Raw genomic sequence first — 15,975 nt, 5'->3', positions numbered from 1 at the left:
TCCCAGTGAATGAGTCAGATGACAGCTCCATCACCGATCCGATAATACCCAATAGACCCAGGGAATTTACACAAAATATGGGCTATACACCGAGAGGACAACAAGGAAGACCTGCAAATAGAAGGGTCAGATATCAAGAGGATGAATATCAAAGGAGCCCAAACCCCCATAGGTGGAGGTCACAGAGCCGTAACAGGAACCCCCCTAGGTGGAGATCACAGAGCCGTAACAGGAGCCCCCCAGGAAGAAACCAATACCCATATGACCCATACTACCATCAAGGAAGAAATACAAGGGAATATGGGGATTTTCCCAGAGGTGGCCCCAACACCCGTCCACCAGGAAGATGGAGACCAAGGACAGGATACGGAAACCCCGGATGGAGAGGGGGGAATGGCAACCGAGGGGGGTACCCAGCCACGACCATCGGGAAGAGGGGAAAATCAAAGAAACCAACCCTACCAAGGTCAGGAAACTTATTCCAATCAATGGAACAGCAGACCATACAACCAAGAGAGAGAAATGGACCAAATACAAAGAGAAAACGCACCAGAGGGTGTAGGGGAGGGCAGAAGAAAACGCCCAAGACAACACTAGGGAAAGGGATATTTAACCTTAGTAATATTCAACTAACTGAAGATGAATTACGCATATTAGATTTAGGCCTTAAATATGCCCCAGAAAAAACTTTAGACCAGTTTGAGGTATACATCGACCTCCAGAAATTTCTTAGAAAACTGAATCTACGCAAATTCTTTTTGAATAACACAGAGGAGCAAGAAATGGAGGCGTCAGAATACACTCAAACTGATCTGAGAAATAACTCCACGTTCAACCCCAATACACCGGGCAACCAATGTATAGGAGCTTTTAAAAAGATGGTGGAGGGGGATTTAAGAAAATTACAGAGGAAATTTAAAAATAAAAATAAAAATGTGTGGAAAACCATTAAGGAGATTGGCAACAAGAATGATGTGATTATCAGACCAGCAGATAAGGGGGGCGGACTGGTAATTCTAAATAAAATAGATTACGAGGAAGAAATGAAAAATCTGCTGAGTGTTGAAAATACCTATAAAAAATTAAAAGGTAACCCGAAAATACGATTCATCAAACAACTGACCAAGTTTGTTAAAAAGGGTGCAACCATGGGGATACTCAATAAGAAGGAGGCAGAGTATTTGGTTTCTAATTCTACAAAGACACCGGTGATCTATTACACTCCCAAGATCCATAAGAGACTGCACAAACCCCCAGGCCGCCCTATTATAAGCGGGATCAACTCCATCTTCTCTCGTCTAGGAGAATATCTGGATACATATCTACAACCTGTTGTTAAAGAGGGAAAATCACACCTTCGTGATAGTCTGCAACTTATTAACGAACTGCAGCATATTGGTGAAGTACAAGATTTATTATTAGCCACCATCGATGTCAACTCATTGTATACCAGTATATCTCAGAGAGATGGCATTATGGGGGTGGAGAAAGCGTTACATCAAAACACCAGGCTCAAACAGCAACAGATCAACTTCATAATAGAAGGGCTAGAAATGGCCATGAAATGTAACTATTTCTGGTATAAAAAAGGCTACTATGTTCAAACTAGGGGCGTGGCGATGGGGGCACGCTATGCACCTAGCGTTGCCAACCTGTTGATGGACTGTTGGGAAGAAGAATACGTTTACAACAGAAACATCTCCCATATTAAGTTATACCGGCGGTACATTGATGATATTATCATCTTATGGGACGGGACGGCGGATAGTTTCCTGAAATTCTTAGAAGAGCTCAATTCTAACAGATACGGCCTTACCTTCACAGGTAAATGTGATAGAGAATGTATAGATTTCCTTGACCTTCAGATTTTTAAAGACGGCCCAATACTACAGACAAGAACACACTTTAAGTCAACGGACCGCAATGGGTACATTCCATCAGCAAGCTGCCACCATCCCAGGTGGAAGTCCAATATACCCAAAGGACAAATGATGAGACTGCGGAGAAACTGTAGCTCAATTGCCGACTATAAAACACAAGCTGATATAATCATAGACCGATTCAAGGAAAAAGGATACAAAGAGCAAAACCTGATAAAATTGAAGGAAGAAGTTCTAAATATGAACAGGAACAACATGCTGGCACCTAAGAAAAAGAACAAGCAAAACAAGCCAGATGTGGCATTCATAACAGGTTTTAACTCACAATATAAGGATCTTGAGCATATAATCAAAAAATACTGGCCGATCTTACAAGAGGACCACGCCCTCTCTAAAATACTAAGGAAAAAACCTAACTTCATCTACAGGCGTGCTCCCTCCCTCCGCCACCATCTTGTGCACAATGTTGTAGACCCACCGCGACCAGTTAATATATGCCCCGAACTTAAGGGCTTTTATAAATGCCAGAAATGCCTGCCCTGCAGGATTAGTCAAAAACAACCAAGACGAAAAATGAGCTTTAAGTCAAGAACTGACTTTAAAGAATACAAAATAAAAGAACTCATCACCTGCAGTACCACCCATGTAACGTATATTATTGAATGCCCCTGCCACCTACAATATGTAGGAAGAACAACCAGACCCCTCAAAGTGAGAATTCGTGAACATATAAACAGGATAAAAACAGGATATGACAAGCATTATCTATCACGCCACTTTAAAGAGGTCCACCACCAAGACCCTAGTGGTCTGATCTTTTACGGTATAGACCTTGTAAAAGATAACTGGAGGGGTGGTAATAAAACTACAGCTATTTCCCAGAACGAAACCAGCTGGATCTACCGTCTGGGATCACTGGCACCCCACGGGTTAAATAAGGACATTGACCTAAATTGCTTCCTGGCTAACCCCTGAATTATATCTCCAGGATAATTATATTGACATCCTCACATACTAATGTCTCCAATGCCTTATTCATTTATTTATTATTTCCATACAGCAATCTCTTCAAGGCCAATACCTATTCCCCCCAAGAGGGTATACACTATTTATTGACATACACATTCACAATCCCTATATTATGATATGTCTTTGCCTGATGTCTCAGCCTATATACCATAGATAATTGACGACCACCTACCTTATACATAGTCAATACACTATTATTTATTTATATTTTTCTCACCTTTATGCGCAGTTGCATCTTTTATATACACTTTCCTATATACCCCCCCTTTTTTGTATTATCCAGATGTAACTTCACAACACCTCTCTAAGAAGGCTAGGAATTTTAGCCTTCACCCAAGTGAAGCCACCTCTAACTAGTATCAACTTGTAGCTATTGAACCCTTTATGGCTACCTTTTGGGATTAGCATTCCCCTATGATTTTTACGTATGCATCTCTAGATGGATAGTTCTACCATGGCCCTAATAAACATACCCAATTATCTGTGCTGGTAATATAGCACATTGTATATATAGACTTTCTCCCATGGCCTGAGCTACCCATGATCAGTTTGGCTGTACCCCTTTAAAACAGGGCTTATGTTAATTGACCTCACGCCTGTGTCTCTAATATATATAAGATTGATACCTAATATTCAACCACCTTACTTTCATTTTATTATGTTTTATATATCTGTTTTTTGATTTCTGTAAAGAACCGCTAGTTAATGGCGCAAGTAGCAGATTAGGTTGCCTGTCTCTATATGTATCGAGTTTTACTGACTGTGGTGATGGCAGACCCGCATAAACACTGTGGATAATATGGCTATGATACAATACGGCCACAGTCAGGATAATAGGGCGTAAATATGCAAATAGGACAAACCCAAGGTTACACCTCCACTACGATCGAATTCGATGGGAATTCCGCATGAAAAATACGATTGGCTACCGCTGTTAGTGGGTGGGGGTTTGCATATTGAAACCTATTATTTAGGCCACCCTCTGCTGGATGCGTGCACCCGCTTCTGAAGACGTATTACGACGAAACACGTGTAAAGCGGATACACGCAGACACGCACGCACTCCCGGTTCTAGCTGGAGTATCAGTGGAACGCACGCCGCTCCCAGGCGATAGCCGATACTTCCTGACATACCCAGTGCAGCGACGGAGCCATGCTAACAGGCTGTTAGCTGCTCCACAGATATCTTTTTGTTTTTAACAAACTTTTATCTCTTTGAGCAACCACCCCCGCTCTAAACCTATTTTTATGTTCATATTTTTTACTATTTTTTATTATATATTTTTCTGATATACCCTGCATGCTTTTGTGAGTGCTAAATAAACCAAGCACCTATTCCAAACATACCACGCTATGTCAGTGTGTTTTTTTCTCCGGAGGGCTGCTGGTTTTTAAAAAAACAACTACCCACCTTGGATTCGGATAACACACCACTACTACATCTAGGAGGTCCCAAGTACAACTGAGGAACTACGGGAGACCACTGAGCCGTCCGAGGCTGACTACTTTGCACTTTACCCCTGCAGGGGTTAGTGCCTCTGGTAAGTGGGGACCCACAAGGGGGAGCACCGTGAACACTGCGTGCAAGTTCCACTACTGCATACCTGAGCACTCACCTTCACAGGTGCACCTATCACAGCACGGACTTTATCACCCCCTGGATGGCTTTTTTCATATTATTGCTGTAAAAAGTACTTTCACCGCATCCATATTGCTGGATTATATTTTTTCTATATTTTTTCTATATAAGCACATTATTGGACTATTACTATATATACATTTTTTATATATTTTTTATAAGTACCACAATTTTATATTTTGGCTACATGCTTTTCTTTTGTCACATGTATATGTATTTGCATTATTGTTTTACTTATAGCACATTGGAATCTTCACAGGCTAGTTTATAGCCTACCAGTGATATTTGCATATATCCCCACCCCATAACACATATTTATATGTGGTGGGGCATTTTATGTTATAATTTTTTAATATTGTATTTTCACCTAATATTTTGTCGGTATACAGGTCTGGTTTACTTACTGTACTGACCACTACACATCACCTCACACCCATTTGGGTTACTGTTCACAATTATTGCTGTGCCCAGTTGCAGGTAGGGCAGCGCCACTACCCCTCCACACGTTCATCCAGTCCTTTTACTATCTCCTATGGGGATTTGTTTTTGGGGGGCTGCAGCCTGATTATTGAATATTTTTATTACAATTATTCTGATTATTTTATTTATCGGTTTTCCTGGATTTGATTAGACATCTGTCTAGTATCTACTGTCATATATACTAGCCTGGCTAGAGCCTAAGCGCAGATTAACCCCTATTCTACGTATTATCTGCCCATACATGGATTGAAGTTTGGCCAGTCCCTGCTGAACCGGTTGAATTTCATTTATGCAAGGCTGGCTTTATTTAAGTTTTGCAAATATTCAATTTAATTAACCAATCATGTACAGGTGAAATAAGTAAACAGATTTTCTTTTAACGTGACTGGATAATTGAAGTGATCGCGTGAACATTGCAAACTGTGATAGACTGTTCACGTAAGCTGGCCATACTCGAAATTCCCTACTCTGACCAGCTGACTTTCGATCAGTGTGTGTGGACTCCCCAGCTCGACAGAAGTTGATTGCTTAATCGACTTCTGTTGAAGGGACATTATGGAAAATGTTCCACCAATCAGTGGTTACAGCCACTGCTCAGTGTATTCTGATAGTGGTGGGTGCCTATGTTATAATACAGTGTTTAGTTGGGAGGATTCATCCATTCACCTCTTTTGTGTGGTTGGCAAGCTTTAGCATGGTGAATGTTCACTGCGCTGTTTACAGCAACCAGTCATGCAGTGAGGAAGAATCTTGTTTTTTATTATTTTCACACATTACTGATTAAAACCCTTTACAACCACTTTCACCTACAGGTAAGCCTAGATTAAGGCTCAAAATATCTCCTAAACCTCTGCGGTTTAGGAGATATTTACAATAATGACAGGCGCCAATGTCAGGCGCACTTTAGAAACAGCGATTGTGCCGTTCCTAAAGGAGGCCGTGCCGTAACTGGCAGCTGCCATGCACATGTGCGGGAGTGATGTCATCACAGCTCCGGCCAATCACAGTTCCGGAGTCACAATACCCGGAAGTAACCCCCGGGAGAAATGTCGGCCACCTAAGCGGTGTACAAGGATGGCTGCGGGGGCTTCGATCTAAGGTGAGTATTACATAATGAGCTAGTATGCTATGCATACTAGCTCATTATGTCTTTGTCTTGCAGGTGGTGTTTTTTTTTTTTAAATGTGGGTTTACAACCACTTTAAGCTTATTTACTGTCACTTACTTGCCAAAGTATAGATTAGCTTTTAAAATTTATAATTCACTTGAAGTCTCTACTCCTCAGACAGTAGGTGCATTGCGGTACCACTTTCCCAGTGCATCTGCATTGAAGCGCACCATATGCACCGTAGTGCGTCAAGTTGTTAAAAACAGTGATTGACCTTTTTTTGCATTAGACAGCCCATTAAAATTAATGTGTTAATGCATTGCATATTAACATGTGGGACAATGTAGTTTATCGCACATGTACTAATGCACCAGAAAGATGTAAATGGGTCCTTAGTGAATTATTCCCTTTGGTCAGAAATAAACTCAGGACCTTAATACAAGACCATTGTGCAATATAGAAGTTTGCGAATGTAACTAAACTAACCAAAATTGACATGTTTTCTGACTACTTCTTAAATTTTTTATATTAATGCACTACTTCTTTAAAAATTCTGTTAATTAAAAAAAAAAAAAAAAATTGTGAAATAAAAAATTACATTTGACATTAGAGTTCACTTACTATGAGGTAATGATGGAATTACATCTGGAGTTTGGAAGGATTTTATTGTTGCTGGACCCTCTCCCCCTGTTGTTAATACTTGGACTTCCAATCGGTAGAGCATTGAGGGTCTAAGATTATGAACGGTCAAAACATAATGGTCCTGTGTGTAAAAGACAGTTTTTGTTAGATAACTCTGTTAGATAACTCTGAAGACTGTGTTTAATATTAAAGCGGAGGTTCACCCAAAATCACAACTATATTGTAATACAACGGCTGCAATATGTACATCTTAAAAAGGCACAACATTTTTTTTCCATATGTAAATACCCTGTATTTGCCTTTCATAAAGCGACTTCCGGGATTCCCCTCCCGCCGGGAGTAGGCGTTTCCAAGCCTTTCCCCCGGCGCCACAATGCAATGTGGGACTTAGCTGCAGTGTTTTCTGGGAGCACAGTGCTGCAGCTCTATCCCCGTACATACCATCACAACGGGGTGTGAACTATGAATGACACCGCCCGTTGTGATGGCAACCATTTAGTTTACGGCACTAGTCGCCGTAAACACTGCGCAGGCGTGAGAATAAGCTGGGAAAGCTGGGAGCATTCACCGCTTCCAGGAAGTGATTGCTTGTGGCCTTCACAAGGCCCACAAGCAAAATGGAAACTCCCTTAAAAGGATTTTATAAGTCCTTCTTTGCCGAGAAAATGGACCACGGTTATATACAGCGAACAAAGAAGTGAGTGTACGTTTCTATTCTTATATCCCAGTGAATGCTGAAAAAAAAAGCTTGCCCGCTGATCCCCCGCTTTAAAGCAGAACTTCTTCAGCCTCACCTGTTTTGGTCTCACCTACTTTGTCTCTGATGCTTGGAAAACAGTGCAGGACATTGCAACAGGCTCACTTCCTATTTGCAGATGCCCAGTCTTCCACAAAACTTCCACAGAGCCAGTTTAATGTGGATAAGAAAGCATTACTGCAGAGCCAACCCGCTCTACACACTGAATCTTAGGACCCAGGAACTGCAGCTAAAAGTGTAATCTAAAGGAATATGTTCCTTTCTATGTAAAAATATGGTGTTGTTTCCCAGTGAGTTTACCCAACTTGCAATATTTCTTATAATACTGTAGTATTCACTTACACAGGAGCAGTAAAGGAAATGGAAGGGGAGCTCAGATGTATGCTCATGCTTTACAGTGTGATCTGTACTGAAAACAATTGAAACATACAGCACCTGTTTTACTTTAATCTACTGTTCATATTTGGATAAAGCTGTTTGTATTATTGTGTAGACAGGCATGATGTCTGCTAAATGACAATCGCTGTGGGCATTACTGCAGGGATGTGCTTGATCCCCATGAACCTTCCCACTGCGGGGGAGGCTGAAACGCACAAAGATGGTCACGTGACCTTTGTTCTATTCAATTTAAAGTATAAAACCTTTGATAAATGATAAAATATCAGAACAAAGCACAACATACCGAGGAGAGTATACAAATAAAGAGTGCTGCAGACTAGAGTTTTGTGTGAGGCTGGGTTCACACTGAAAACAGCAGGGGTCCGGTGCGTCCCTGTTCTCTGTTTCAGGGACAAATCAAGCCTGAATTTTTGCCTGAATTTGGACCTGAAACAGAGCCAAAGATGCACAGGACCCTTGTGCAATGTGATCCACAGCCACCAGGGAAATGTGTAAACCGGCTCCATCGAGAGCCGGTCACAGTCTCCTATCTTGCAAATTGGATGCAGAGAAATCCACATCCAATTTGCATAAGTGTAAATGCAGCCTTAATGTCCAGTTATTTTTTAAAGGCTAAGTTCACTTTAAAAAAAATATATAATAAATGTGTATTTTTTTTTCTCAGGAACCTGTAGAGTATTAGTTCTGCAATCAGCAGATCGGGGGGCAATGACAGGTTCCTGCAGACACTGCCTACCTCTCTATAGGCTAATTGTTTGAAGCTGTAGGAAGTGTCAATTGAGAACTACGAGCCGACTGCCCCGGTGGAAGGTGGGACTTGTAGTTCATTCATTCACAGATTCATATAAATGAATGATGCAGCCTAAATACAGGTGTAACATGTTAATAAAGGTGGACTTAGTTTTTAAATCATGAACAGTGCTAAATTTATAGTTATCCATACACATGTATATGCTGAAATATCAATGACTAAAATATATATGATAGAATAAAACTTAAAACAAACAAAAAATAAAAGTGCTGCATCTTACCGCAGGCAATATCTGAGACTGAGAAATTATGCTGTTCGGTAAACTGTTTTGTCGGCTTTCTGTTGTGACTTCTGCCCATGTGACCTGGAATCCTGTCATAGGCTGGTGAAGATTTACTTTGGAAAGTTTCCATGAAAAATGTCCAGTAATGTTTCCCTCCTCGACATTAAATGAAGCTGACAGATTCTCAGGTTTAGCCAACACTTTTGAGACAACTTGTCCTGTAAAAAAAAAAAAGTGTCTTTGAATTTAAGTGTTCAGCAAGACCTTTCCTTTTATATTGTCAGCAAAATTATGTATCGTAACATTTAGGAAGCAAGAGAAAAATGATCCTGTGATTCCTGCTGTGAAATGCAAGGTCTTTGTAGAAAATGTTAAAGCAGTTATACAGTATCATTAGGATGAATATGTGTTGACATCCCACTTTTAGTAATTACAATGTCATACGCAAACAGCACAATTGTTCTTTTTATTTATGGCATAAACCCTATTTTCCTGGTTTTGCAATTACATTATTAATATTATTTTAATCATTATTATTTCCCTGTGGATTACAAAACACAATACTACCCCTAATCCAAACTACAGGATGACTGCTACATTAGAAAACAAAAATGAAAGCATGTGAGCTTTTGGCAAAATCATTTTCATCAAAATCACTCTGCTCATCCCTGGTATCAAAGTCATGTCAATCACTTGCATAGCTTGGATGTTAGGGGGGTCCAGTGTACCTCCTCCTCTCGGAAGCTTCTCTTGGGTTAGAAAAAAGTAACACATGCCAATATATACTGTAGTCTTTCATTATTAATCAAACAGCAGCAATCAGTGCCTTGAGTACATTTTGGATCACTTAATTTGGAAACCCTCTGGGTTTGGTTGGTAGATTAAGAAAGGGGTTAAGTATTGCTTCATCAATCTGTCAGGCACCCAGGACCTCTGCTGATTATTGCTGGAGCTCGTTCCAGGCTTTTTTCACTTGACCGTTTTCCGATGGCCACAAACAATATTTACCACATTCCTGTTGGGTAATTTTGATAAGCTTTCTAGTGCAACGTCTTGATTTTATGTACAGTGGAACCTTGGATTGCGAGTAACGCGGTTAACGAACGTTTCGCAATACGAGCACTGTATTTAAAAAAAAAACGTTACTCGGTTTGCGAGTGTTGTCTCGCAAAACAAGTAAAATTCAGGCCAAATCGGTGTGCAGTACAGCTTTTGGCCTGAGGTGGGGGGGGCGCTGGAGCCGAGCAGAGCCAAATGTCGGCGATCGCAGCCGATCGGCTCCATTCGAAAATGCACGGTAAGGCCAGAGGACAGCACGGCTGACCTCGGCAAATCACGGGTTTAATGACTTCAATGGGGAAAATCGCTTTGATATGCGAGTACTTTGGATTACGAGCATTCTCCTGGAACAGATTATGCTCATAATCCGAGGTTCCACTGTACTAACAAACTGCTTTGCTTTTACTGCCCTAATAAATGAGTTCTTCTTTTTGCAAGTTTGTATCTGCATCTGTCTCACCAATTTGGAGGGCCATACATATTGAATGTCTGCTACTAACCTCTCTTGTGCTAAACTGGCTATTCAGTGGTCAATTTTAAACTAGGACTGTATATACACAGTTTCTCGTTAGTGGGAAATTGATGGTTCTGAGTGCTTGTATATGTTTAATTAATCACTAACACCACAGAAAATGGGTGTCAAAGATGCTTACTAATACATTCATTTTAAATAAACTATCATAGTTTATTTTAAACATGCCACTACTTTTATACACTTGCATGTTTCACTAACTAAACTAAAACCCGACATATTTATGTGTTATATAGACACACATATTTGGACAGAATTAAGAATAACGCAACCAGTCTCATTAATTTCTGTTCATTGTTTTGCCAATTTGTAATAATGAAATGATTTTTTTGTAAAACATAAAAAAATACAATAACACATTAACTCGTTTCACTTATAAAATTGTATTTTGTATTCAAGGGCAGATCTGCTGACCTAGTTTGTATGCCATCTAAATACATTCAGTATGCTAATTTGAAGAAACCATGGAGGTACTTAATAAATAATGCATATAGAGACTGCATTTATTTCAACTATGCATGAATATATAAACATCTACAGATGAAGATTTATAGTCTACACAGAGTTTTAAACCAGGAGCAGTATAGTATAAATTTAGTCTACACCTCAACACATTAACTGATATTAAAGGGAATGTGCATTTTTTGGCAATTTGTACAATTTATGCATAAACCCTTCGAGCACCTGTCCACCTTATCAGGACTCATCCCACCCACTGTGATTATATACTTCACCTCTATGGTTGTGTCTTGAAAGAAATGATTCCTAAAAATCTCCCTTTCCCAAGCACAGGTTGGTTAATAAATAAATCCCTTTAACTGTTTTACTCAGTAAGCTATATCAAATATGTGGGCAATATAAAAAAACGTTATGTAAGATAGTACACGTTTCAAGAATAATGACAATTTAATTGACAATTTTTTTGTCAATTTTATTTTATTTCATTGGTTGAGCTAGATGCATTTATGTATTTTTAAATCTAACTATGTTATATAACATAGTTACTGTTTGAAATGTTTTGTAAAGCCTGAAAGTATTTCCTATTAAAAGTCACACTTAATTAAAGCCAATACTTTGGGGGGGTCAAATGGTCAACTTCACATGTTGCAGTATAGGAGCATGCACTGTTCTGATACACATACAGTGATAGTCGCCTGAGATAAACAGCATCTGTTTCAGAAGCCGATTCAGGCAGCCTGAGCTTTCCTATTAATATGTTAGTTCCAAAACCAGTAGCCCCAGCGCTAACTCTAAACCTAGCCCTAATCCTAGGCCACAAAAAGGACAGCCTTGGACACCAGGCGTTATATGGCTTTGTTTTTTTTAACCTTCAATTCCCCAAAGAGAGAGTACAAGTAAATAGAGGCTTACATTATATCTACATTTCTTGCCTGTAACAGCCTTTCCTCAGGAATCAAGGTGCCAGTACATGCCACCACGACAAACTTATTATAGAGAAACTGGTGCTCACAAAAGCTTTTAGATAAAAAGTCTGGTAAATGATTTGAAAGCTAGGTTATTTAGAAATGGAATATACGAACAGAGGAAATACAATAGACATAAGATTTCATATAAATATTCGGAAAAAAAAAGACTTTTATTTCAATAGGTTCTATGATTTGTCTTTTGTTTAATTAGAATTTCTGAGATTATTTTGTGTAGCCTAACATGTTGTGAAAGCTTCTTCCATTTTTTTTTTCTAAATAAGGTAACTCTTCCCGAATTAAACTGTTGACTAAGTGCAGTTACTCCAACAATGCAAGCTTGTACCAATGTCTGGCAAGACTTCACAAACATTTCACTGAATTACAGTAAACTTCAATGCTAAATCTTTGTAAAAGCAACAGAGTATGAAAGACTGTTAACTGAACTTCAACACCTCACTCTACACAAAGAAAGCCTCTATTTGTTCTAAGTCTTTAAGTTTTAAAACATCAATTGGAAATGTTTTGCAATATAAGTTACTTGGTTGACCCAAAAAAGCTCTACCTTGAAGAGTTTACATTCCATTATGATACACGGGAATCCATTCCAAGAACATCAAAGTTACATGAGTTTATTTTGTAATAAAAAAATCAACGTTGGATATGGCCAGGTGTTTTTTTTTCATAGACATTGAAATTAAATTACTCAGACAAAAATGTGTATGCTTTAGATATCCTCTGTTAACCTTAGCTTACACTCTCAATACCAATATTCTATATACAGTATTTATGTAGAGAGTGCCGACAGAGGCTGGGTCATGGGAGCCTATGAGTGACATCACAGCTCCCGGGGGCAGTAGGAGAACTCTGGGAAGTTGATTATCAGTAGAATAGCAGGGAGGGGATCATGTGAATCTGGCACTTCATCATGCATAACTAATGTACAAGTTTGCATAAAGGTGGCTACACCATGTAAGATTATGATTTGGCCAAATGTAACAGTTTTTACCACAGGATATGTCATCTGTGTTTTTGGTTTATAGATGATGTGCTCGGAAAACTGAGGACATTTTATGACATTAAATAGGTAATGTGAGTGTCAGTGTCAGAGTGTAGGTGAGTGCTTGTTTTTAAACAAGATGGGAATTAAAATAGCAAAAATAAAAAAACCTGCTTAGAGTTCTGCTTTAATTGTTCTCTGTAGACTGCTGCAGAATATGCCATCATTTAAATTCATACCATCTAAAAAGACATGTCTGGTAAGTTTTATACTTGTTGTGTGGAGTAAAAAAAGATTATGGTTTTGTGAAGCACCCTATGCTTTGCTAATGAGATGCAAATTATTAATTAAAGAGCATAAGACTGATGATATACAAAGCAATAACCAACCAACTGATTTCAGACTGATCAGAATAAGATGAATTTGATTTGATTTTATTGGTTGGTGCCCTTTGCTCCTTGCTTTAATAAATGAGGGCAGAATTGATTTGTTCCAGTGTACTATTTGTATCTTATAAAAGCCTATTCCAAATTATCATTTTACTGCTAGAACATGCAGAGCCAGAAGTATAGTAAAATAAGCATTCTAAAACACTATCAGTAGTAAAATCTGGAAGTGTCCTGAGAAAACTCAGACATGCCGCACTAAATGGGCGCCTGTGATTATTTGGATTTATGAAGTACAAGCTGAACCCTGGTTAATCACACACCTGAGATATAACATGGAGAGAGCACAAAAACAACTTTAGAACACCAATGACATACCGCTCATTGATCTAACTCCTAATTAAACATAATGACTTGTAAGCCAAAGACTGCAGCTTGCCAACACACAGAATGTAAATTATAGAAGTTGGCTTGGTCCAGAATACATGGCCAAGATCATTCTTACCTCCATTGGTTGGACAGTTGATGTGTTTGTGGTTTTTGCCTTTCAGCGCTGAACAGGGAGGAGTTGTGAAGAAAATACTTTCAGCCTTTAGATGGCCTTTAGATCTGGCTGGTTGTACTGTAACTTTGTATTTGCAGGAAAACATTAATGCTGGTAGTATTATGTGGTGGTCCTGTATAAGAAAAATTGGAAGGGATAATCAAAAAAGGTACCAGATGAAATGCAGGTGTACGTAAATTAGCATGTTATAAACTTTAAGAGACTTGAAGAGACCCTGTCCTCAACATAAAACTACTAAAAACAGCAAAAAATCAAGGATTTTAAATGCATTGGTCTGCCTTTCCATAAATATGTTTTCATTTACTTGCAATGTGCCATTGAACTTGCAAGCACATTTGACTTTTTTATTAAGAGTCAGCTGCCTAGCACAGCCCTCACTAACTCTAAAGCCTCGTACACACAATTGGATATCTGATGGAATCTAATCCGATAGATTTTTTTTGTCAGATATCCGATGAAGCTGACTTTCATCAGTCTTGCTTACACACCATCAGTCAAAAATCCGACCGTGCCAAATCGTTGTGACGTAAAACACCACGACGTGCTGAGAAAAATGAAGTTCAATGCTTCCGAGCATGCGTTGACTTGTTTCTGAGCATGTGTGGATTTTTGAACGATGAACTTCCACACAGATGATCAGTTCTTTATACATAGGAAAAATTTAAAACATGTTCTATTTTTTTTTTCACCGATGGAAAACAAACCGATGGGGCCCACACACGATCAGTTTGTCAAATGAAAAAAGTCCATCGGTCTGTTTTAATCGGACAAACCAATCGTGTGTACAGGGCTTGAGAGTTTCTAATCACTGTCTTTGCTGACCATGCTCCTCCATCCCTCTACTAAACTACTTACATAACTTTTTATGTAGCTTCTGGGGGATGAGCAAAGGGGAATACTTTAGAGTGTCACTTGGATGAAAGCTCTGAGTCTGCTGGGACTTATGGCATACATGTACATGGAAGACAGTAGTGTCCAGCAGCACTTACAGAGCTTTTAGATATGTATGTATTTTTTGACACAAGGGAGGCATTTACAGGTAATACATGTGCATAAAATATATGCACATATCTTATGGGAAGACTGTTGTTGGAATTAAAACATTTGTGACAGGTCTATTTAAATGAAAGCTGAGCTTTCATTGTAGCTGACTGTAGCTGAGCACAACACTATTCAATAAATATTTCAAACCAAGTAAAAGTAGGTTTAACCACTTGCCAACCACAGGACATCCATGGACGTCCTTGGTTTGCAGTGGTTATACCAGGATTTCCTGTACCGCAGGAGTGATTTGAGTGTCTGAACAGCAACTCGATCACTTCTGCGGATGGCGGAAAAAGGTCCTATGAAGAGTTTTAAGAACCCTAGTTTGCCGCCATTCCACGGGCGGACACAATTTAAAGCATGACATGTTAGGCATAACATCATCTTTTTTATTTTACAAAAAAATATTGCGTTTGAAAAACCACTGCGCAAATACCATACATAAAAAATTGCAACACCCATCATTTTATTCAATAGGGCCTCTGTGATATATATAATATTTGGGGGTTCTAAGAAATGTTCTAAGAAATGTTCTAGCAAAAAAAAGTAGATTTTTACATGTAGGAGAGAAGTGTCAGAATTGGCCCAGTTGACAAGTGGTTAAAATATAAGGCTAAAGATGACTAAATCAAGCCTCTCAATCAAATGAATTTGATCTGGATAAGGTTGAACTGTGGTGAAGTGTCAGTTGGCCTGCTGTTTTTGTTATAAAGTGTGCCCTTGAACCAGAACAATACCAGCTGGGCACAAAAGATGCTAATAGTGACAGGTACACCATCTGCCTGTTCTCCCTTATATTATCCGCTGTAAATGCTGGGACCTGGCAAGGTCTTTCCTCCAACTTTGGAATGAACAGAACTGGCATGCATACTTTGAAAGTCTTGCTTTATTTTCAAACAAAAGAGAAGGCCTAATGTCACATGTTACATGCTTATGGGTATCAGAAGTGTTTCTTAGTTTGCTAATGTTAACCTCTAAATAGATTTTTGATTGATTG

At 39.1% G+C, this 15,975-nt stretch overlaps 1 protein-coding gene across 1 annotated transcript in view; it reads right to left on the bottom strand.

Annotated features, from left to right (window-relative positions):
• The window catches only part of ANOS1 (anosmin 1), a 232,916-nt gene that overhangs the window by 19,266 nt on the left and 197,675 nt on the right, over positions 1-15,975 (bottom strand). The window contains exons 11-13 of the mRNA XM_040338147.1: positions 13,875-14,046; positions 8,966-9,186; positions 6,758-6,899 (exon numbers count right to left, since the gene is read on the bottom strand). Coding sequence (XP_040194081.1) covers positions 6,758-6,899; positions 8,966-9,186; positions 13,875-14,046 — 535 coding nt within the window. The remainder of the gene's footprint in view (positions 1-6,757; positions 6,900-8,965; positions 9,187-13,874; positions 14,047-15,975) is intronic.

Source organism: Rana temporaria, chromosome 2 (genome assembly GCF_905171775.1).
Source record: "Rana temporaria chromosome 2, aRanTem1.1, whole genome shotgun sequence".
NCBI lineage: Eukaryota > Metazoa > Chordata > Amphibia > Anura > Ranidae > Rana > Rana temporaria.
This window is presented reverse-complemented; position numbering and strand designations above follow the sequence as displayed.